General features: G+C 43.1%; 1 protein-coding gene across 3 annotated transcripts in view; it reads right to left on the bottom strand.

Annotated features, from left to right (window-relative positions):
* Nucleotides 1–6,672: 6,672 nt before the first annotated feature.
* Nucleotides 6,673–25,119, bottom strand: part of MYOM3 (myomesin 3) — a 70,730-nt gene continuing 52,283 nt past the window's right edge. For 2 of the 3 annotated variants that reach the window (XM_087727816.1, XM_087727817.1), the window contains exons 28-37: nt 22,819–22,886; nt 20,523–20,633; nt 18,971–19,058; nt 16,862–16,900; nt 16,466–16,571; nt 14,573–14,736; nt 12,896–12,932; nt 12,461–12,483; nt 9,334–9,389; nt 6,673–8,308 (exon numbers count right to left, since the gene is read on the bottom strand). In XM_087727816.1, coding sequence (XP_087583942.1) covers nt 8,033–8,308; nt 9,334–9,389; nt 12,461–12,483; nt 12,896–12,932; nt 14,573–14,736; nt 16,466–16,571; nt 16,862–16,900; nt 18,971–19,058; nt 20,523–20,633; nt 22,819–22,886 — 968 coding nt within the window. In that variant the 3' untranslated portion in view covers nt 6,673–8,032. Of the gene's footprint in view, nt 8,309–9,333; nt 9,390–12,460; nt 12,484–12,891; nt 12,933–14,572; nt 14,737–16,465; nt 16,572–16,861; nt 16,901–18,970; nt 19,059–20,522; nt 20,634–22,818; nt 22,887–25,119 lie in introns of those variants that run through there. The other variant, XM_087727818.1, reaches the window with a different exon arrangement.

Genomic DNA, 25,119 nt, shown 5'->3' with positions numbered 1-25,119 from the left:
TTGAAAAAAGTGACTGATGACCATTTTTCACACTTAGTGACCATTTTCACACTTAGCGACCGTTGCAGCATTCTCATGGTCACACGATCAAAATTTTGATGTTTGGCAACAGATTCCTATTTATGATGGTTTCAGTGTCCTGGGGTCATATAATCACCTTTTGACAAAGTCAAATGGGGAAATCAGATTCACTTATGTTACTAACTTATCAGCTGCAGTTATTCACTTAAGAACTGTGGCAAGAAAGGTGATATAATGGGCTTAGTGACCAAAGTTACAATGGCATTGAAAAAAGTGACTGATGACCATTTTTCACACTTAGCGACCATTTTCACACTTAGCAACCGTTGCAGCATCCTCATGGTCACGTGATCAAAATTTTGATGTTTGGCAACAGTTACAATTTATATTTGTAAATTGTACTTATGTTGAAATAAAAAATATATTACAATACTATTTTTGCGTTGTATGAAAATTTTTGTTGCTCCGTATAAAATTTTTAATCAAGCCCCCACCCTCAGTCAAAGGTGTCCCTCTTTACTGAAAATCTGGTCACCTTGCTTTTTAGGATGCTGTCTAGATTTGCCATAGCTTTCCTCCCCAGGAGCAAGCGTCTTTTAATTCCTTGGAATTGGGTATGTCTAGTTTAATGAAAAGAAGGACCGAGGTATTGTATTGTGGTTGCTGCAATTAATATACTTAATAACTCCATTTTTAGTCTTTATTTTTTAATAATAATTTTCATAACAGTTGCTCCTGTTTTTGTAATTACTGTTTTATATTATTATTTTAGTGGATTGTTGTCACCCCTGAGAGTCATTTCTATTGAGATGTACACATTTGAACAATAAATGTATTTATTTTCATATTTAAGGAAAGGCATCATCTATAAACTAAGCAAAGGTGTAGCTTCCAAGATGTGCCCTTGGGATCTTGAAGTTGGTGGGAATCTACTCAGAGATTAATTGAGGAAAGCTTTATAACAGGGAGTTCTTAACTTAAATCCACACAGAATAAAACTATTTTAATAAATCCTATGCACAATAAATAAAATATTATTTTAAAATACATTAAAAAATAAAAGAAAAAAACCCACTTATCAGTAGGCAGACACTCCAAGTCAATCCAGAATGATGTAGATGTTAATACAAAGAACTGAGCAAATTAAAATGGTTAAATAGTCCCAGGGAAATAGTTTTCAAAGAAAAAAGAAGAGCACCATTTTCCTACACGACACGAGCAGACCTCCAAACTCCATGCCCCTCCCCTCCGCAAAATCCAGGAAGTAACAGTTGCTTCCCTCTCTAGCCGGGTGTTTCCTGCAGCTCTATGGTAATGGTTCATTTTTTCTTATAAAAGTGAGTAAGGGCGGGGTGTGTGTGTCTGTTTTCTTGCTTTAAAGTTTTAATATCTTCAATGAAAGTACTGAGACAGAGAGAGAGGTTAGTTAGACAGGGTGTCTTTTGTCTTGCCCCGGTTAGGATTTCTTGCCCCTGTTAGGATTTCTTAAGCAAATCCACTGGGCTTTCAACATACATGAAGCCAGAAAAAAATCGGGACTTTTTTAAAACGCGGAGGGACACGGGAAAAATTGTTATAAAGTGTGATTGTCACGCTGAAATTGGGTCATCTGGTCACCTTATGCTAGTCATTCCCGGCTTTAGGGGGCAGTGCTCATCTCCCTTTCAAAGCCGAAGAGCCAGTGCTGTCCGAAGAAGTTTCCATGGTTATGTGGCCGGCATAACTAAATGCCGAAGGTGCACGGAACGCTGTTACCTTCTTACCAAAGGTGGTTCCTATTTTTCTATTTGCATTTTTACGTGCTTTCGAACTGTTAGGTTGGCCGAAGCTGGGACAAGTAACGGGAGCTTACTCTGTCACGCAGCGCTAGGGATTTGAACCGCCGAACTACCAACCTTTCTGATTGACAAGCTCGGTATCTTAGCCACTGAGCCACCTTGAAATAGACAATAGTCTATTTTTATTTCTGATTGAGGCTTACCCATAGTTCTCTCTTTGAAAAAGCATCTGTTCCACTTGTTTATCTTTTGAATTAATTAATTAATGCTAAGTCACATTGGCTAAATCCTGTAGAATCACATTTATAAGGATTCTTTTTTAATATCAAGAGTTGATCTGATTCAGAGTATAGAGCATGTCAACTGATGGAATCTGGATAGGATGTCAAGATCAGGTAGAATTAAATGGGCCATCAGGACTATGAGGAAGAAATGGGGACTAAGTGTCTGACTGGGTTCATTCATAATGCTTAAGTTGGGCTTACTGGATAAACCCCAGTTAACGGAGTTCATGAAACATATTCAGATGAACCCAAGAACAAATTAAATAAAAATGTGGTGTTAGATGGGTTCTGATTTAGCATGTGTGAACTCAGCTATGGTAGTTTGTAAAGTATGTTTGAACACAGCAATTGTGGTTATGAAAGAAACCATGGTCATATCAACATAGTGTAGATGTGTGAACTTATCTACAGAGGAAAAAAGGAGTAATATCAAACAATATTTCCTGAGTGGGATTATTTCACTCACACTTTTCTTAAAAGTAGCTGTCAAAGTACAGTTTTCCTATAGCCTCATAACATACTTACATTGAACCCTTACTTACGCAATGCTAGGCTTGGTTTGTTTTCACCTTAGTGCATTTTTTCTGCACAAGAGTATTGTATGAACGCAACCCGACCGGTTAACGCCAAGCATTGTGCAAAATGGAACACGGATTAATGCAAAGCCTGTTCTATAAACACCATAGAAAATGGAGAAGTCATATTTGACATCTCACTGCCTTCAATCCAGCTCTCTGACCTGGCTTTAAAGTCAGCCTCCTCCCCAATTTAGAACAGGAGTGTCCAACCTTGGAAACTTTTAAGACTTATGGATTTCAACTTGCCAGGCTGGAGAATTCTGGGAAATGAAGTCCACAAGTCTTAAAATTGCCAAGGTTGGACACCCCTGCTTTAGGATAATTGGCTCCATCAAAGAGGACCACTAATTGTCTAGACCAGGGGTCTCCAACCTTGGCAACTTTAAGACTTGTGAACTTCAATTCCCAGAATTCCTCAGTTAGCAAAGCTGAGGAATTCTGGGAGTTAAAGTCCATAAGTCTTAAAGTTGCCAAGGTTGGAGACCCCTGCTCTTGAGGAATTGCTTTGCTTGCTGAAGAATTCTGGGAGTTAAAGTCCAAAGTCTTAAAGTTACCAAGGTTGGAGACCCCTGGTCTAGGACATGAGTCCCCAACCCCTGCAAAACCATGCCCCTTCTGGTCCGCAGAAAAACCTCTCCATGGAACCAATCCCTGGTCTAGGACACAAAGCTTTATCTTCCAACAGAAGAACAAATCAGACAGAAGATCTCCTTCGTTTATCTCAGGAGTGAACATCCAGCAGGCCCAAGGACCATTTAACCATAGTTCAGTTGTACCTTTGTGAGAACTATACCAAACTGGTACAGTATTCTTCTGGTACTTGAAGATTATTTGAAGAGACTACCAGAAAATCCAAGGGTGGTACTATATTGAATTTCACTGGTGTAAAATGGGGAAAATAAATCACAAATGATAGCAGTGCCACAGTGTCATTTCGTTGCCATGAATGCAACGTGGATATCTTTGAACCTGGGTTCAATTCACAGGAGTGCTTCATTCTTTCAATGCAGCTGTCCAATCTGCAATTATTGGTAGATTTGTGCAAGGTGGAAGGAGAGGAAGGCACCGAAGACCTTGGCAGCCGATGCTTAAGCGTTCTGGCTTAGAGACAAATCCTAGTGATGACTCATCAGCTAGACACAAATGTTTGGTAACTTTATCAGGATCAATGTGCAGCAACCTTATTTGACAGGACATTACTCAATTTGTACCTGGTCATAGCTGAGCCACTTCAACCAACTTTCTAGATGTCCGTGATACTACTGTAAAACCAGCCAACATTCTTCTGTCTTTCCATTTCTTTTCCGTGAGAATATTTAGAAAACAGTGAGCAATAAAGACCAAACTTTTCTTGGATTTACCAATTTCTTTATAAAATCATCTTTTTACAGGAACTGTTGCATAAATATTGGTCATGCCAGAATAGGGTGCAGTTTTGCTTTTAATAGTTCCTGTGGGATACAACGTTTGAATTGCTTATATAAGAGAAATAGAATTGTAAACTCTAAGTAGAATAGACTGTATTGGCAGGATGTTATTGTTCCACAAAGTTGGCATGAGGTTTCTTTAAAAAAATATTTTCAAAGAACCGCCACCACCACTAACAACAAAGGAGATGAAACAAAGACTTTCCATCTAGCTTCTGTACCTGATGAATTATACTTAATAAACTTTTTAATTGAAGATGCAATCTGATTAATGTCCACTCAGAATCTTCTCCAATTGAGAAGATTCTGGTATGATTCTATGTTTTAAACCACACAGGGCCAGGACTCGAATAGCTTCCCTATTATAAATGCAGGTAGTACTTGATATATACAATTTGTTTAGTGTCCATTTAAAGTTTTTAGTTTTTAGCTCACAGTATCATGGTTTCCTTTACTTGCAGTAAAGGTAAAGGTTCCCCTCGCACATATGTGCTAGTCATTTCTGACTCTAGGGGGCGGTGCTCATCTCCGTTTCAAAGCCAAAGAGCCAGCGCTGTCCAAAGACGTCTCCGTGGTCATGTGGTCGTATGACTAATGGCAAAAGCACATGGAACGCTGTTTCTTTCCCACCAAAAGTGGTTCATATTTTTCTACTTGCATTTTTTTAACATGCTTTCGAACTGCTTGATTGGCAGAAGCTGGGACAAGTAATGGGAACTCACTCGGTTATGTGGCAGTAGGGATTCGAACCGCTGTACTGCCGACTTTTCTGATCGACAAGCTCAGCGTCTTAACCACTGACCCACCGCAACCCTTTGAGCCTTTCAGTAGATAGGTAGGTACTTGCAATAGGTAGGTATAAATTTTAAAAATTAATTTCTCATCAGTTCCTGTTAAAATCTGGTCCAATTCTGTTGGTTCTTTATAAAAACCATATATTTTAGCATCTTGTTCATATCTTGATTGTATTACCTGCAGAGAGATGGCTCCTTCTTTATCATTCCTCCTGAGGTATGGTTACTCCCATCAGGTTGCTTTTGTGAAAGACCCTAAAATTGTGGCTATGTTGTTGTGTCCAGGGGTCACATCACAAGCAGAGGTGCAGTGGCTTATTTGATTGTGTCATTGCTTCCTTAGGAGGGAGTGAATATTTTTAAAAATGTTATAGCCACCTGGAGTCACCTATGTATGAGTTGGGTGGCAATATACATTTGTTTAAGAAATAAATAAATACAAGCTGTGTGCAAACACAATTGTGGTGTATTAACCCAGTTTTGTGACTTCTCGTGGGGCGATCCTTTCTGGATGTTTCTTCCGTGATAGCAAATATTCTGGCTCCAGCTGCAAGGGGGCACATTGAATTGAAACGCCAAAGAGTTCAGTGACTTTCAGCACCTTTTGCTCAATACCACCAATGTCTTCCTGACCTGACCTTGGGAAGCTAAAATTTAAGCTAAGCTCTTCAAAGAATTGCTGCGTGCACAGAATGGGGGAAGAGAGGGCATCAATATGCAACTTGTTCTTGTAGGGAATCAGGGTCTTGGGAGCCTCCTTATATCCAGTGGTCACAATTTGGAGGGCCTCACAGAAAAATGCAGGTGCCATTGCAAAATGCCATCATTATTTCTGCTTTTTTTCCTGTAAGCTGCCCAGCGGCACAGTGTCGGAGCTGAGCAGCCGTGCATATTTCTTAAATAAATGCAATCGTAATCATGCTGTCCAAATCCTACTATTTATTTAGCAAACGGTAGAGCAAGTCAGCAAAGATATAGTAGCGCCAAGAGATCATTGAATCTAAGTCTGAAAAAAAATATCTGTGAATATTTGCAGTCTAGGCCTGAGTGATTCCATTCACACATCATCCTAAGCTTTGGTTTATTTCCATTGTATTCTTCATAAATGAAGGCAAATATACACCTCCCAGGATAATGTTGCAGGATCCAATCTGGATTGGTCAATAGGACTAGAGGTTTACTCTTCCGAACTTTGGACTCATGAATAGAATAGAATAACAGAGTTGGAAGGGACGTTGGAGGTCTTCTAGTCCAGTGTTTTTCAACCTTGGCAACGTGAAGGTGTCTGGACTCAACTCCCAGAATTCCCCAGCCAGCGAATGCTGGCTGGGGAATTCTGGGAGTTGAAGTCCAGACATCTTCACGTTGCCAAGGTTGAAAAACACTGTTCTAGTCCAACCCCCTGTTTAGGCAGGAAACCCTACACTACTTCAGACAAATTCAACATCTTCTTCAAAACTTCCAGTGTTGGAGCATTCACAACTTCTGGAGGCAAGCTGTTCCACTGAGTAATTGTTCTAACTGACAGGAAATTTCTCCTTAGTTCTAAGTTGCTTCTTTCCTTGATTAGTTCCACCCATTGCTTCTTCTTCTGCCCTCAGGTGCTTTGGAGAATAGTTTGACTCCCTCTTCTTTGTGGCAATCCCTGAGATATTGGAAGACTGCTATCATGTCTCCCCTAGACTTTCTTTTCATTAAACTAGACATACCCAGTTCCTGAAACCGTTCTTCATATGTTTTAGCCTCCAGTCCCCTAATCATCTTTGTTGCTTTTTCTCTGCACTCTTTCTAGAGTCTCAACATCATGGTGACTAAAACTGGATGCAATTGAGATTGGGTCCATTGTGTTCTGTTGAAGCTACGGTGGTTGGGTTTGCTCAAAGGGCTAAGCCATAAACCATGCTTTATAAATCACAGTGTCTGGTTTTATGCCACATAGAGATGGCAAGCAGCAGCCACATAAATATTTCACTTTGATTTAGAATCTCATATGAACCTAATTGTTGTGGTTTGTAAGTCATGATTTATGGTGGCTTTGATTTGAAGCATCCATGGAAGCTTGGGGCTGACTTTGAGTCACAGTGGCATATTGGTTAGAGTCAGTGGTGGGTTCCAGATCCCATTGCAACCGGTATGGTACAATGGGTCTGGGTGTCCACCACATGCGTACTTACCACATGCAATGCTCCATAATGCTCCAGCTGCTTGGCGGAGCATCGCGCAGGTGTTGTACGCTCCACGTGTGTAACCCCAATTGGCTCAAATACACATAAGGAGGGTGGGTGGGCGGGCGGGCCCTCCAGAGCACCATACCGGAACGGTACCTGGTGCTCCTAGCAGGCACCGGTACTCCCGTACTGGGGCATACCGGTTGTATCCCACCACTTGTTAGAGTGCAGTACTGCTGGCTGCCTGCAATTTGGCAGTTTGAATCTCACCAGGCTCAAGGTTGACTCAGCCTTCTGAGGTTGGTAAATTGGGACCCAGATAGTTGGGGGCAATAGAATGACTCTGTAAACCGTTTAGAGAGGGCCGTAAAACACCGTGAAGCAGTATATAAGTCTAAGTGCTATTACTATTTATGGATATGTGTATGTGTGTGTCTGTGTCAGTGGTGGGTTGTACATGGTAAGCCTTGGTACGGGCATACCGGAGCCTGCCCAGAGCACTAGGTACTGTTCTGGTACGGTACTCCGGAGGGCCCACCCGCCCGAGCTCCTTACCTGTCCTTTAAGCCTTCAGTGCTTCCGTGCATGGCACATACAGCGCCTGAGGAGGCTTGCAGAGGTGTCGCAGGCAAGTATGACGCATGTGCATGCTGCTCTCATGTGTGCGCACACTGCGCGTGTCCATATGGGTGACGCTGGGCCCGTTCCAACGGGTACGGATCCGGAATCCACCACTGGTGTGTTTGTATGTTTGAAAGCAGTGAAAAACACTGAGAGGCGAGCAAGAGAGCTGATTCTAATCCTCTTATGGGGCTGGGGGTTGACTTTGATAAATATCTATAAATATCATTCGAGTCTGCTCAGAACTCAGCAAGGGTAGGGTAGGGGATGGGGAGGTGGGTCTTTCCTTGCAATGATTGAGGACCATCCTCTTCTGTTGGGTGAGGCCCTCTGGACCAGACCCTTAGAAATGAACCTGGGCTCAGACAGAGGGAGGTTCCCCTTTCAGCTCCTTCGGTTCGTCCCCCTGCTCGTAGACGCTGACCGTCACTTTCCCAGTTTCAGAGCCCCACTTGTTCTTGACAAGGATGCTGAACCTCCCGGTGTCCTCACTGCTGACGTTCTCAATGGTTATTGTGATCACGGTCCCCTTCACTTCCATCTTGTACCGGTCTTTGAAGGTAATGACCTTCTCATTCTTGTACCAGGTGATTTCTGGGTAAGGGTCTCCAGAGATGATACAGGTCAAGCACAACGTCTGTTTTGGGAACAAATAAAGGATTCATTGTAGGACTTCAGATTAGACAGGGAAAGGCAACACAATTAGGCAAGGTGGACACGCCCGGGGGACAGGTAGGACAGTGCCCTTCGGTACCTGTCAGGTCTGCCATCTTCGGCTTGGCGCCTTGCTGGAATCCTGCCATCAAAGGCTAGGAGGAGGAGGGAGACATGGGAAGGAGGAACAAACGGGCAATCGACCTGCATGTATACTTAATGGGAAATTGGGAGGGGGGAATGGGAGCTCGACGAAGAACAGGGAGCTCGGAACCAGTTTGTGCCAACAATCAAGGCCATGCACCCTGGGAAAGAACGTGGATTCCCCTAAACATCTCAGCGTTCTCAAAACACTGGCAGACTCTTATTGGCCGAACATAGGTTGGTCATTGGGGGAGGGCTGAGATGGGGGAAAATTTCTGTATCCTTTGAATGGAGGAAATTTAGTTCTAGCCTAACACTACTCTAACCAACATATTTTATTAAACCTATCACTTGGAGCCCAGAGTCTTTCTTTCCGAAGAGATCAAACTAGGGCAGGTCTGACAGTACCAATGTATGGGCGGAGAGCCCAGTTTATGCCCTCCAGGATCCCTGTCCCTCTTGCCCCATGCTAGGGCATTCCGATGAGCCCCCAAAGGGCAACTACAATTCCCAGAAGTTAAATTAAAAATAGGTACTTCTTTTTAGAACTTTTACAATGCTACAAGATTGCCATGTTAGCATTCCTGCAGGGGTTTTCATGGGTCTCACACCTGATCTTTGTGGGAACCAGGAGCTGATTGTTGGAAACATTGAGGATCTTATACTTTGGGGAAGAAGAGGAAAAAACATCTGGAATTGTGGAATTTTGGGGCCTGGAAGGTACACACAAATGGAATGTCACAACTCCTGCCTTATCGGTTACTAATATAAATGGTAATGCAAGAATTTCTTATATAATTCAGGGTTCCCACAGCAGTTATCCCTCACTTGCACAGCTGGAGACCATCCAAGACAATTCATTACCTTACTTTCCATGATGGTTGCAACATCTGGAAGACCACGAACCACTTTGGCACGGACTGCATAAGGAGAGTAGACATCATGATTATCTATTCAGTTTTTAAACCCACTTTTTTGGCAACAGTCTTTCTTTCTTTCTTTCTTTCTTTCTTTCTTTCTTTCTTTCTTTCTTTCTTTCTTTCTTTCTTTCTTTCTTCCTCCCTTCCCTCCCTTCCTCCTTCCCTCCCTTCCTTCCTCCTTCCCTCCCTCCCTCCCTCCCTTCCTCCTTCCCTCCCTTCCTCCTTCCCTCCCTCCCTTCCTCCTTCCCTCTCTTCCTTCTCTTTCTCTCTTTCTCTCTTTCTTTCCCCTTTCTTTCCCCACCATTATTATTTTCACAAACAACTCGGGGGTGGTGAACATATCCAATACACCTTCCTCCTATTTTCCTCACAACAGCAGCCCTGCGAGGTGGGTTGGTCAAAGTCACCCAGCCAGTTTTCATAGCTAAAGCAGGATTCATGCAATAGAGTTTACCCGATTGTTGTGAAGTTGTTTTAAAATAAATAAACTCTTACCTGTCACATATATGTTAGTTATTTTTATATTTGTGGGCCTTTTGGTTTAGAGGTTCCTTATTTTATATTATGATGTTACAATTAACTGAAGTGCATTATTGTTTGAGTTCTTCAATTCCCTGTCTGCACTCTGCTTAGTAATAAGGATATAATAACTACTTGTATTACTATTATTACTACTGAAATAGTCTGTGTCCTGGGTCTATGCAATGCATTGAACTATTTTTACACAACACAATGAACCTATACAAGGTTAAGACTAACCTAGTTTAGCCTCCTTGTGTGAATGAAGACACTAGTTTTTAAGAGGCTATTGCCTGACCTAGCTATATATATTTCTTTGCTTACTACTCAGTGTTGACTACTGTCAGCTTCCTGGACAAGTCCCTGCAGTTTTCTTGGCAAGGTTTTTGGAAGTAGTTTGCCTTTGCCTGTTTCCTAGGGCTGAGAGACAGTGGCTGGCTCAAAGTCACTCAGCTGGCTTTGTGACTTAGGCAGGATTAGAACTCATGACCCTCTGGTTTCTAGCCTGGTTTCTCAACCATTACACCAAAGAAGCTCCCAAATGAACCACCAAGGATGCCTAAATAGTTGAGAGATTAATCAGGTTAATGCTGCAGAATGCCTTATATTGTTAAGATCAAGGCATGGAGCAGATTAATTACCTTGGAAGCAAGTAAGTGTTATTAGAAGCTTTTAAGTAGAACCAATGTGCAATTCAATAAGTCCAATTTTTTTCAAAGGCCAAAGATTGGATCTATTCAATTCTGTTTAATTACAATTGCAAAACAAGAATAGGATAATAATCAAAGGGCTGAAAGGGACCTCAGAGATCTTCTAGTCCACTCCCCTGCCGGTGGCAGGAATCCTTATACTATCCCGCACAAATGGTTGTCTAATCTTTTCTTGAAAATTTCTTGCTTGTTTTTATGTACAAGGTACTTAGTTACAAACTTAAGTAACTGCATTCACACAACACGTTAAGCTGGGTTGATGTTCATCTCAGTCTGCTTTGCAATTTGGGATGTTGCATCAACCCAACCCATTAGGTTATTTTGCAATTTGCTGTTTTCTGTGAACCTAGGATATAGACTGAGAATTGGAAACGGAACCACTGATTGGTTCAAAATTATGAAAGGAGTCCAGCAAGGCTCTATACTATCGCCCAGCCTATTTAACTTATATGCAGAGCACATGAAAAAGGAGAGGCTAGATGAATCAAAAGTTGAAATTAAGATTGCCAGGGGGAAATATCAAGAACTTCAGATATGCAGATGATACCACTCTAATGGGAGAAAGTGAAGAGGAATTAAAGAACCTCTTGATGCGGGTGAAGGAGGAGAGTGCAAAAGTTGGCTTGGAATTCAACATTAAGAAAACTAAGATCATGGCATCCGGCCCTCTCAATTCCTGGCCAATAGATGGGGAAGAAATGGAGGTAGTGACAGATTTTATTTTCCTGGGCTCCAGGATCACCGCAGATGGGGACTGCAGCCAAGAAATTAAAAGGCGCTTGCTCCTGGGGAGGAAAGCAATGGCAAATCTAGACAGCATACTAAAAAGCAGAGACATCCCCCTGCCAAAAAAATGTGCATATAGTCAAGGTTATGGTTTCCTAATTGCAATGGATGGCTGTGAAAGTTGGACCACAAGGAAGGCTGAACGGCAGAGAATTGAGGCCTTTGGATTGTGGTGCTGGAGAAGACTCCTGTGATTCTCTTGGTCTGTAAGGCGATCAAGCCAGTCAGTCCTAGAGGAGATCAACCCTGACTGCTCTTTAGAAGGCCAGATCCTGCAGAGGAAACTCAAACGCTTTGGTCACCTAATGAGAAGGAAGGACTCACTGGAGAAGAGCCTCATGCTGGGAAAGACTGAGGGCAAAAGAAGAAAGGGACGGCAGAGAATGAGGTGGCTGGATGGAGTCACTGAAGCAGTAGATGTAAGTTTAAATGGACTCCAGAGGATGGTAGAGGACAGGAAAACCTGGAGGAATTTTGTGCATGGGTTCGCAACTTGCGATGGGTTGGACACGACTTCGCAACTAACAACAACAAAGGATGTTGGGTAATTCGGTAACTGGTTGAAACATGTTATGTGTAGTGAATACATTTCTTCAATTGAGGAATGAGTCTGACAAATAGGAAGGAATGGCTTGAAGTCTGAAGATCAAACGAGGAGTTTTTCACTGAAGGTAACTCAACAAAAGTTAGAATATTTTGGATGTGTGATGTGACACCTGGAAAAATACGGCATCCTTCACTTAATCCTCCAGGGAAAGATTGAAGGCAAATGAGGTCCAGGCAGAAGAAGAACATCATGGCTTCAGAACCTAAGGATTTGGACAAAACTCAGCAGCACTTTTTGTGTGGCTGTTGATAAAAATAAGATCGCCAACATCCGATGACGGATATGGCACAAGAAGAGGAGTTTATGTTTTTACTGTTTGTAAGTTGATTAAAGTCATTGAGAGTGAGTAGGCGCCTATATAAAATTTCTAAACAAACAAATGAATAAATAAATCTCCCAAGAACGCAACAGACCAAAAACCAGCAAAAGATGCATCTTTTTATACTCACGCTCCTCCACAATAGCTGCTTGCCTACGATGAAAACAAAACAAAAGGTGTTTTTATGTCTCATACAGCGTTTACTCAAATTTTACCAAAGAAACCACAGTATTAAATGCATGACCCTTCTCCCAGCCCCAGAGTCACCTCATTTAGGCTACACAACAATCCCAAGTACTGCTTGTTTCAGGTTTCTTAGCCAAAGCAGCGATGCCCCAGATCTTTCATTGGGGTCCCTAACCCCCCAGCCACAGCCCAGGGCCAGACCATGGCCCATTCAGAACTGCTTAACTAAGTGGAACCCGCCCTGCCACCGCCACCACCGGTCCACAAAGACAGAAACGTCAGAGACTGTTGTCTTACACAATTGATTTTCAAATTGTGGCAGTTTTCTAAAAAGGAAGCTGTTCAGAGCAAACAATAACTACAACCCCACCCTACTTACTTCAGCCTTTGATGTTCGGCGAGCGCATCGTCGAAAGCTACAGAAAGGAAGCAAGCAAGAAAGAGAATGGTAACCATCTGCAGTGAGGAAGAAGAGCTAATAAAAGTGAAGTTTTAAAAAGTTCATTGGTTCTTCTCTCATCCAGATGCTTCCATTTAAAAAATCTATTCATATATATATTTAATGCAGTTATAGGAATTGCCATTAGAACCAGAGATGGGATTCAAAAATTTCAGCAACGGGTTCTCTGTCCAATTGCTGGGTGGGTGTGGCCATGGTAGGCGTGGCCTACTAGGTCTCCTGCACCATGGATGCGCCGTCGTTAAAACAAATTTAATACGGCACAGAGCTTCAGTAAAATGGTTCGGCTGAGATTGGCATATGTGGGACTGATTGGGGTAGATTGTAGGGGTGATACTGAAAGATAATTTTATCTTATTTTACTTATCTATATATTAAGTTGTATTTTATTCCAATTTCATTTTAAATTGTTTAAATTGTTTTTATAGGATTTTAGTAACAATTTGTGTTTGGAACTCTATATTTTGATATAGTCTATGGCAGGGGTGTCAAACTTGAGTCTATGGGCTAATCAATAAAAATAACTACAACTATATGTAACTCAGGTGAAATGTACATTGCTAGTAAACAATGCTTGTCATTATATTTGAAATAAACAGAAAAAGAAGGTTTTTTTTGTTATACTCCGAAATAGAAGCACTTGAGGACTTCCTGTAAAGAAGAATGAAAGGGAGACATGGATGGGTTTAGCTATAGCTTATGTAAATGGTAATCTTTTAATAATCTGTAAAAATAAATTGGCATTCTCTGTAAGGAAAAGTTGGGTTTTGAAAGAGTATTGATGCTTTTGAACCTGAGTGTTGGAGAAGGCTCTGTTGTATCCTGCCAGCAGCCAGTGGAGCTGGTGGCAGACTCAGAGAGTGAGGAGGTTGGGGAGGAACTGATGAGGGCTCTGTGTCAGGGGCAGAGTGGGGGTCGTCCAACAGTTATCAGCTGCCTTCAGAATCGGAGATCAGTTGGAGCCTGTTCCCAGTGTTTGCATGCACAGAGCTGCCAGGAGATGGGAACAGTTAAGGAACAAGGGCCGACTTGGGAGTAGAGGCACAGGTGGATGATGAATGACCCCTCCCATAGGGAATAAAGAGAAGTGAAAGGGGAGTGGAGTTTGCAGGAGGCAATTAGTTTGCTTAATTAGTGTGTAGATTTGTTCGTGACTCCCAGAGACTCCTTGCCAAGTATTTTCTTGTACAGCATGGCATTTGGAAGATATCAGCCTGGCAGCTCTCCAATCCTGATAAGTTCTGTGGTTGTAAATTCACCCTTGAAAAACTTGTTTGCTAGGACTTTGCTGGTTGTGAATGAGAGGAATTCACATTACCTTAACAAAAATGGGTTTTGTCAGGACAAGGAGTCTGCTTCGTGATTTGGTGATGCCTAGGTCAGAACAACTCCTGAGAAGATCACAGACAGCCAAGAAAACAAACAAATGAAATCTAGAATAAATCAACCCTAAAGTGGCCCAAATATTTTGGATGTTGTTATGCTCGCTTGAGAAGTCTATAATGTGTGGTCCTCGTGCTGTCTCAGCTTTGTGGTTTTGTTGAAGACGTTTCATTACTCTACTGGGTAACATCATCAGAAGGGAGTGGGATTTACCTTTCCCAGATAGGTCAGTTGTCAATTTGCGCGTCTCTTTCCCATCAGTGAGGTCCAGGGTGTATTTGCCTCGGTCGGACTCCTTGGGATCAAGGATGTGCAACCAAAGCTGGTCCACGGTTGTTCCTATCTTCAAGCGATCTCCTCCTTCTAGACGCTTGTCACTGAAGGTACAGCAGGAGAGGAAGTCGTCAGTTAGTACACAGCCTCTAAACCAAACATGGCAACTCTAAGACCTCATCTGTGGACTTCATCTCCCGTAATAATAATTATTCTTTTAGAAGAATAATAGGATTATTCTTGTAAAAGAAAAGAATCTGAGTGACTCCATATTTACACTTTCCATAACCTTAGCAGCTCATCTGTAAAGCATTAAGGTAAGCAATTATGTGAAGGGTTTCTTTTGGGAAAAACAAGGCTATAAAGTTGATTCAGGTCAGCTTGACATTACTTTGGACAGCGTCAGAAAGGAAACTGCTATGATGTTATAGAGAAATGAGGTAGTAATGAAAACAGTGCTTCTGCGCTTGCACAAGGATTACCGTATAAGTATAAAAGTATAAGACTTTTTCCCTCATAAAAGAGGCTGAAAATCTGGGTGCGTGTTATACACTGAATGCAGCATTTTTGGCCTCTCAAAGCCCCGCCTCCTTTGCAAAAATGGCTTTGCATCACAGTTTAGGAGGCTTTCAGAGTTCTCCTTGGGGCTGGGGAGGGCAGAAATGAGCAAAAAATGGGCTGTTTTCTGCTCATTTTTGCCCCCTCTGCCCCCTCCCCAGGAGCACTCTAAAGGTTAATCATGCCTTTTTAAAATAATAATAATAATATTGGGCCTGTTTTCATGAAAAACGAGCCACTTTTGGGAGGTTTGCAGAGTGCAAAACCTTTTTTAAAAAAATGTGCCTCTTCAAAACCTTGGTGCATCTTATACTCCGAAAAATACGGGTTAGTAATTTTCCTCTCTTTATTTCCCTCTTCTTTTGCCTTGAAGCAAGAGGCAAGAAGAGGGGGTGTACGGTTTGTTTTTCATTTTACACATTTGTTTTCCTTTGCTGAGTCTGCCTGAGAGAGGGAGGTGGGGTAAATGGGTGACTTGCTCCTGCAGAATAGCCGGAGTATATGGCAGCTATGCAGATATACTTTCTGTCCTGCTCTGAATTGTGATTTTGATTTTATTTTTCTGGAAGTTTTTGAGGTCTTTAAATAAACTTATATAACTGAGAAGTTGGCCACGGTGAGTTGGTCATGGTGAGTTGGCCATGGTGAATTGGCCAGTGAGTTGGCCATGGTGAGTTGCCATGGTGAGTTGGCCATGGTGAGTTGCCATGGTGAGTTGGTCATGGTGAATTGGCCAGTGAGTTGGCCATGGTGAGTTGCCATGGTTAGTTGGCCAGTGAGTTGGCCATGCTGAGTTGGCCATGGTGAGTTGGCCATGGTGAATTGGCCATGGTGAATTGGTCATGGTGAATTGGCCAGTGAGTTGGCCATAGTGAATTGGCCAGTGAGTTGGCCATGGTGAGTTGCCATGGTGAATTGGTCATGGTGAATTGGCCAGTGAGTTGGCCATGGTGAGTTGCCATGGTGAGTTGGCCAGTGAGTTGGCCATGGTGAGTTGGCCTTGGTGAATTGGCCATGGTGAATTGGTCATGATGAATTGGCCAATGAGTTGGCCATAGTGAATTGGCCAGTGAGTTGGCCATGGTGAGTTGTCATGGTGAGTTGTCATGGTGAGTTGGCCATGGTGAGTTGGTCATAGTGAGTTGGTCATGGTGAATTGGGCAGTGAGTTGGCCAAGGTGAGTTGGCTGTGGCGAATTGTCATAGACCCTCCTCTGATTGCCCCATAACAACACCTTACCCTACAAACATAGAGTCACAGGATAAAAGCACATACTTGTGGTACCAGGTGGTCTTCATGGCATCTGTGTAGTACTTTACTTCACTGTAGATCTTGATGCCTTCTACAGTTGGCTGCACTTTCAAAGGTGATGCGGAAAGAACTGATAAAAAAAGAGAGAGATACTTCAGAAAGACAATTAGGCCTGCCCTGACAAAGTAAACTAATTCTGGTTCTTTACAGTAAGGATAGGAACCCAGGGGCCCTCCAAATGTTTGGGATCTATTTCCCATAAGCCCATGGTCCCATAATCAATCCTGGGATTGATGAGAATGGAAGCCCAAACCCAAACTGAAGTGCAAAGAAAGCCACTTTATAGAACAGGAATCCTATTTCTTGTGCTTTGGGTACCATAAGTGCCACCAAAATAGGGTCTGAAGGTCAGCAACTTACTACTGATTCTGGCCAGCTCCTTGAGGATGTCATCAAATGCTATAAAACAGAATATAACAGTAAAAAATAGCACCATATATCAAGCAAGCCACTGTAGATATTGTTTAGTTGTGTCCGGGCTAAACTTGGGTTTCCTTAGACATTTATTAGCGACTATTGAATGACAAGGAAATATTTCATTTAGATCAGGACCAGGTAGCCTTCAGCCTCAGGAATACATGTGATTCCTGACCTCAGGGGTCCTTCCAATCACAACTTCCCAAAAAACAATATCATAGTTTTGTACTGTTTAGAGGCAGGAAACCCATACAAGTGGAGATCAGTCTCTAACTGAAAGAACCAAAAACAAAATTTTCTTTTTACTCCATCACTGCAAACTTTCTCAAATCCAGGTTAAAAAAAGAGCCAGTTCTCCCCTATTTTACACCATCACATTGTTAGGAATGGGGGCTCACATGGTTAGGACCAGTGGTGGGATTCACTTACCTTCACTACCGGTTCGCAAATGTGAACATTCTCGCATGCACAGACGGTCACGCATTATGTTGTGGGTGGAGCGGAGCCTCCATCAGCCACTGCTACCAGTTCGGCCGAACCGATAAGAACCGGCAGAATACCACCACTGGTCAGGACGCTGGGTTGGAGGTTAGCAAGCCCACATTTGAGACCCAAGTGCTGCTGTGTGGCAGGGAGAGCTCCCCTCATTTGCTCCAGCTTCTTGACGGGGACATGAAAGGAGCGCTTGCGGGTGTCCCCCAGGCAATGGTAATATCACCAGCTAATCCTTTTCACCTGGAAACACCTTATGCAGTGCTTCTGATCCAAACAGGATGGAATCACGTTGTTCAGACCAGTGGTGGGTTCCGGATGCTGTTGCAACCGGTACGGTTGCAACGGGGCCCAGTGTGTACTACATGAACACACACAGTGCACATGCGCGCAATGCATGCATGCGTACTTATCTCTTGCGACGCCTCCGTGACGCTCCATCTGCTCGATGGAGCGACACGCAGGTGTTGTGTGCTCCGTGCGCGGAAGCACCAAAGAGCTCAACTACAGATAAGGAGCTCAGGCAAGCGGGTGGGCCCTCTGGAGCACTGTATCGGAATGGTACCTGGTGCTCCGGGCAGGCACCGGTACTCCCGTACCGGGGCATACTGCCTGCAACCCATCACTTCAGACATTCACAACAATCAAATGGCAATCTTTGGAGGAAGGTTAAGCCAAGAGATCGCCATCCTTCCTGGCTAAAGATAGCGTAGGTGCTAATGTAAGATCCCAATCACAAACTCCACTGACTCTTGGAAATGATCTCTACAACAGACCAGCTTCTTTGAAAGACTGCTTATGCGCTGCATGGTTTAATGAAAATGTTATATCAGTAAAATCTTGGCAATGCCTCTGAATTCATGTGGTGTCATTCTCAGCCCTCGTCAGCTAACTCAGGGGTTGGCAACCTTAAACTGGGAGAAACCCACCTCTGGCCCTTGTGGTCTCTCAGCTTTGTGGTTTTCCTGAAGATGTTTTATTACCCTACAGCAGGGGTCGGCAACCTTAAACACTCAAAGAGCCATAAAGGTCCTAAATGGAAGCCCCCCATTCAATTCTGAAGTCTACTTCCCCCATCATAGAGCCTCTTCCTAGCATGGCATCCTTTTTCCTCTGCTGTTCCCCCACCATAGAGTCTCCTCCTAGCGTGGCATCCATTTTCCTCTACCTGTCCTAACTGAAAGCCCTATCAATTGTGGAGATGACTGGCAACAGGGAGCCACAGAAGAGGGATGAAAGAGCCACATGCGGCTCCAGAGCTGCGGGTTGCTGACCGCTGAGCTAACTGATTGTGAACTGGAAAAATCTTACATATTTTCCCCAGCCCTCTGAGTCAGATAGAGATCCTCAGCATGCAAAGCAAAGGAGTATTTGAAAAATTTCTTCTATCTTAACTTTTTCTCCTTGCTGATTGTCCATGCTGAATTCAAACTCTCCTGCTCTCTTTTGGCCAAACTGGGTGAAAATCATGCAAAACATCATCATCAGAGCACCAGATTTTGGAAGTCTGATCTGAATGAACCAATAATATTTCAGCCAGGGAGGAAAAAAGGATTGTACCTTCCTTTGTAAGATCAAGTTGGGTTATGTCTTCTCCACGGTCATCCAAAACCACAGCTTTGTAGAATCCTTTGTCTGCTTTGGTAACCTAGCAAAATATAGAGACGATAGTCTGGGTTCACACAACACATTGAACCCTAAATCCAAGTTAGAAAAACTCAGTTGCACCTGTGCACCTGTATTCCGCAATGACCAAATGAATGAACTATGTCCGTGATGGCGAACCTATGGCACGCGTGTTAGAGATGGCACACAAAGCCCTCTTTGTGGGCACGCATGCCATCGCCAGCTGCTCTTTTTCGGGCTGTTTTTCCGGGCTGTTTTCAGGCTGAAAAATGCCCCCCCAAACAGCCAAAAAACAGGCATGTGTGCACAGGCCAGCTTTGGGATTCCGGCACTCTGGAACGTGGACATGGACGCACGTTCTCGCACTCGGTGGCGAAAAGGTTCACCATCACTGAACTGTGTGGTTGTTTAATGTGGTGGCCTGGCTCATACTATGCGTAAAAGACCAGCTGAGTTCCTACATTACACACAAAGCACAAAGAAGCCCAGCTCTTTTCAGTTAGTGTAGCATGTTGTGTGAACGCAGATACAAGTTAGAAAATGAAGTATCTTGAAATGGCCCAGAAAATATCAACTGATGGATGACCGTATCAATTTATTTAAAAAAATGTTTTTGGAACGTTCAATATCTATGGGTACAGATGGGCCAGAGTCAGTGTCAGAGTCTCATATTGCCATTCCCTGTAACTGTACGATGAACAGTTGCAGGAACTAGGTAGGTATGTCTAGTCTAACAAAGAGAAGGACCTGGGGGGACAAAATTTGAGGAGCTGTCACAGAGAAGATGGGGTCTATCTTTTTTCCAAAGCACCCGAGTGGCAGATGAGAAGTAGCAGCTGGAAACTTATCGAAGAGAGATCCAACCCAGAACTAAGGAGAAATTTCCTAACAGTGAGAACAATGGATCTGTGGAACGACTTGCCTCCAGAAGTGGGTGCTCCAACACTGAGTTTTTTTAAAAAGAGATTGGACAGCCATTTGTTTGAAATAGTATAGGGTCTCCTGCTTGAGCAGGGGGTTGGACTACAAGACCTCCAAGGTCCCTTCCAACTCTATTATTCTTCTAAAAAGAGAACGAAACAGCCCTAATTTGAGGGTGTTCCTCGCTTCTTACTCATTTTGTACAGTATTTTTCTAACATTTCTCTTGATGAAGAATTCTGCAGAACTCAAAAGTTTGCACACTTTTTACTGCTATTTTGCTTGTTTGGTCCTAACAAACACATCGTCCAGTTATGGACTGTTTACCTAGTAGGTTCTCCACCAGTATGTTTTAAAAGACCCATGATGGGTGTAGAAGCCATACCTTCTCCCATTTGTAGGTAACAGTAATGGGGAAATAGCGTTGCCTGTGGAATTTGAATTTCTAAACTGGCACGGAAAAACAAAACACCAGCTCTGTTCTTTCATTTACGACATGCCATTTCTTTCCTATTTTGGCAGGTAATTTTAATTTAATCATTAATTGTTACTCAGGATAAACCTACCCTTTTAATCCGTAGGATTCCAGATCCTGTATTTGAATTATATTGACCATCTGAGCGGGCTTTGTTGTCAAAAAACCACTGAAAAGAAGTATCCTTCTTCATGTTTGCTGCCTAATGAAAGGAATGAATGAATGAATGAATGAATGAAGGAAGGAAGGAAGGAAGGAAGGAAGGAAGGAAGGATACTTAATTTTGATGAATATTTGCTCACTAAATTTTGGGAAGCTGCATTTTAGCATTATAAAACTTGTTACAAAAATTTGAAGCATGTGACGTCCAGCATACAAACTTAATAGATACAAAACTCAAGGTAAACCACCCCAAACTCGATTTCAGAAAATACGACTTCAGCAACGGAGTGGTCAGTGCCTGGAATGCTTTACCAGACTCTGTGGTTTCATCCCCAAACCTTAACCTTAGACTGTCTACTGTTGACCTGACCTCATTCCTAAGAGGTCTGTAAGGGACGTCCCTGTCCTACTCTCCCTACTTATTCGTATCCATTTCCTGTATTCATAATCATGTTTATATTTATATCTGTTATCTCATACATGCTTGACAAAATAAATGAATGAATACATGAATCAATGAATAAAAATAAATTTGCAAAACGAGACTAGGTCCAGTTGCTCTGCATGAAGCCATTCACCATTCCTATCCCAAAGAAGGAAGTTTAGCCTTTTTTTCAAAGATCTTCCGTTCTGCATTTTACCCTGGCTGAGATATTGTGGAGGTGGCTTCTCTAAGACCCCCAAAAGTTCCTGGGATGGGAAACTCACTGGACTAACACCTACATCTTAGTGAGAATAACATAAATTTGCCCTGTGTGCCATGGTCCACCTCATGTTCCTGACTCCACCTCAACCCATCTCACCTCCAATTTGACATGGGCGGAACTGATATGGCAAAAATAGGAACTGTTACAGGTAGTCCTCAACTTATGACTGGTCACTTAGCAACCATTCAAAGTTATGATGGACCTGGTGTTTAGCAGCTGAATTGAAGGTCCTAATGGACACCCCCACCCCCCCTGTAGTCACGTGATCACACTTAAGATGCGTGGTGTAGTGCAGGAGTGGGTTTCAGCTGGTATGCACCGGTTCAGGCGTACCGGTTGGTGAAATTTAGCATGCCTCCTAGTACCCGTCCTTCTGGAGGCCCAGTACCAGAACGCGCTGCTCTGGGCTCCTGAAAATCCCCCCTCTGCCCCCTTCCTCCTATTTCAGAACAGATTGAAAATGGAGCTCTCTTCAAAGAGAAGAAAGAAGGGGGGGGAGCCCATGCTGGATTGGGCTTCTGCTCTGGGCTCTTGAAAATCCCCCCTCTGCCCCCTTCCTCCTATTTCAGAACAGATTGAAAATGGAGCTCCCTTCAAAGAGAAGGAAGGAGGGGGGGGAGCCCATGCTGGATTGGGCTTCTGCTCTGGGCTCTTGAAAATCCCCCCTCTGCCCCCTTCCTCCTATTTCAGAACAGATTGAAAATGGAGCTCCCTTCAAAGAGAAGAAAGAAGGGGGGGAAGCCCATGCTGGATTGGGCTTCTGCTCTGGGCTCTTGAAAATCCCCCCTCTGCCCCCTTCCTCCTATTTCAGAACAGATTGAAAATGGAGCTCTCTTCAAAGAGAAGGAAGGAGGGGGGGAAGCCCATGCTGGATTGGGCTTCTGCTCTGGGCTCCTGAAAATCCCCCCTCTGCCCCCTTCCTCCTATTTCAGAACAGATTGAAAACCGAGCTCTTCTCAAAGAGAAGGAAGGGGGGGAATTTATGACCACAATTGAGCCCAAAATTTTGGATGCTAAGCAAGAGCGTTGTTAAGTGAGTTTCACCACATTTTCCAAACAAGCCACTCCTACTCGGTCACATGACCACCAAGCCACTCCCACAAAACAGGCCACACCTACAGAATAGGTTCTAAAAAATTTTGAAACCCACCAGTGGTGTATTGTCACATGACTTCATTTTATTAGAGTTTTGCCAAAATTCAGAATTTACTTCCAGTTTTTGGCAAAAACTCCACTCTTAGCAAACCATTGGTTTGTTTAATGACCCTGGTGATTTGCTTAACGACTGCTGAAAATCATCTCGATCACATGTGACCCAGTTTAAGACTGTCACAGGTTATGGTTCTGATGAGAAGGCTCTATTAAGATCATTAATTCAAGGACTACTGTAATAGCAGTCATGTAATTAATCTCCTACCCATCGTGGCTTCCAGAATCTGATCTAATGAGAAAGACAGCCAAAATTGCAAAACATAGTTTTGTTTGGTGAAGTGCAACTATGGGGAAAGAAGTGTTTACCTTGCAAGTCAGCAGGAGTTCACAGTCTTCAGTGACCTTCCACGCCAGTTGTTCAATAAAATGAGGACCTGTGAAAGGAGGAGGAAAAAAACAAAAACCCAGCGCTGAGCATCTTTTGATGTTTTGGCTGTGACCTTAGGCGCCACCTAGTGATCGATCTTATCCAAGCACCTTTGGGATGAATTTATGGTGGTTTAGGACAGTGTTTCTCAACCTTGGAGACTTTAAGTCCTGTGGACTTCAACTCCCAAAATCCCCCAGCCAGCATAGCTGGCTGGGGGATTCTGGGAGTTGAAGTCCACAGGACTTAAAGTCACCAAGGTTGAGAAACACTGGTTTAGGAGATTTCAGACTTCTGCAACTTCACATCTACCCTATACAGGTAGTTCTCGACTTACCTCAGTTCATTTAGTGACCGTTTGAAGTTACAACAGCACTGGAAAAAAGTGACTTATGGCTATTTTTCACACTGATGACCATTGCAGCATCCCTATGGTCAACTGATTTACATTCAGAGGCTTGACAACCGACTCACATTTATGACAGTTAGTGTCCTGGAATTATGTGATCCCGTTTTATGACCTTCTGACAAGCAAAGTCAACGGGGAAACCAGATTCGCTTAACAACTGCGTTACTAATTTAAAAACTGCAGGTTTAAAAACCTTAACAAATGTGACGAGAAAAGTCATAGAATGGGGCAAACTCACTTAATCAATTTCTCACTTAACAACATAGGTTTGGGGCGCAATTGTGGTCATAAGTTGAGGACAACCTGTAGTGGATTTCCATAATCAGTCTCCTAGCCAGTACATCCTCTAAGTCTTAATGTTAGGAAAATATGTCTCATTCACACCAAAACAATGTGGAAATTGGACTGAAGTCATTTCTGCAGTAAGCCTTTATAGTATCTTCTAGAGTCAAATAGAAGGGATGCGGCGGCAAGACACTGAGCTTGTTGATTGAGAGGTTGGACGTTCGGCGGTTCGAATCCCTAGTGCCGCGTAACGGAGTGAGCTCCCATTACTTGTGCCAACCTAGCAGTTTGAAAGCACGTAAAAAATGCAAGTAGAAAAATAGGGACCACTTTGGTGGGCAGGTAACCATTCCGTGCACCTTCGGCATTTAGTCATGCCGGCCACATGACCATGGAGACGTCTTTGGACAGCGCTGGTTCTTTGGCTTTGAAACAGAGATTGAGCACCGCCTCCTAGAGTCAGGAATGACTAGCACACATGTGTGAGGGGAACCTTTACCTTTACCTAGAGTCAACCAACTATTATTGTGCCAAAAAAGCAGTAATGTGGACAGGGTTTGTATCTGTCAACAATTGCCTAGGTATTGCAGTGAAGATGCTATAAGATTCCAATGTGGAAATGGCTAAATTTTCTTGAATGACAGGTAGCCCTTGACTTACAATCGCAACTGAGCCCAAAATTTCTGTTACTAAGCAAGACAATTATTAAGTGAATTTCGCCCCATTTTGTTACCTTTCTTGTCACCGTTGTTAATTGAATCACTGCAGTTGTTAAAGTAGGAGCACTGTTATTAAGTAAATCTGGCTTCCCCATTGACTTGGCTTGTTGGAAGGTCACACAATGAGATCACATGACCTCATGACATTGCAACAGTGGTGGGATTCAATTTTTTTTACTACCGGTTCTGTGGGTGTGGCTTGGTATGACTTGGTGGGCGTGGCAGGGGAAGGATACTGCAAAATCCCCAGTATCAGCTGGGACTCAGAAAGCAGAGAATAGATGGCGGTGGGGCCAGTCAGAGATGGTATTTGCTGGTTCTCTGAACTACTCAAAATTTCCACTACTGGTTCTCCAGAACGGGTCAGAACCTGCTGAATACCACCTCTGCATTGCAAACATCATAAATGCAGGTCATTTGCCAAGCGTCTGAATTTTGATCACATGACCAAGGGGAGGCTGCAAAGGTCATTAAAGGTGGAAAAGGGTCATGTCACTTTTTTCAGTGCTTTGAACAGTCACTAAACAAATGGGCTAAGTAGAGGACTATATCTGCACCTTTGAAACTAGCTTTCCCAACACCATGTTTATATGGTGTATATCAGCTTGCTCCCTGGTAAAGATACAAGCATTCTTCTAGTCATTTCATCCGTTGAGCAGGTTAAAAACCAGTTTCCCTTGTACTTGCAAAACTACCTTGCTTCCTCGTTGGGCTTGTCTAAGAAATGAGTGGAAAATCCCCATATTTCGTAATAAGCAAAAGAGGGGAAATCCCCACATTGCTGTGAGTCATGTAATGTTTTCCTAATTGTTAGAAATATCTTGCTT

The sequence above is a fragment of the Thamnophis sirtalis genome, unplaced genomic scaffold, assembly GCF_051295495.1.
Source record: "Thamnophis sirtalis isolate CommonGarterSnake01/CBP01778 unplaced genomic scaffold, rThaSir2_p1.2 scaffold_13, whole genome shotgun sequence".
Classification (NCBI taxonomy): Eukaryota; Metazoa; Chordata; class Lepidosauria; order Squamata; family Natricidae; genus Thamnophis; species Thamnophis sirtalis.
This window is presented reverse-complemented; position numbering and strand designations above follow the sequence as displayed.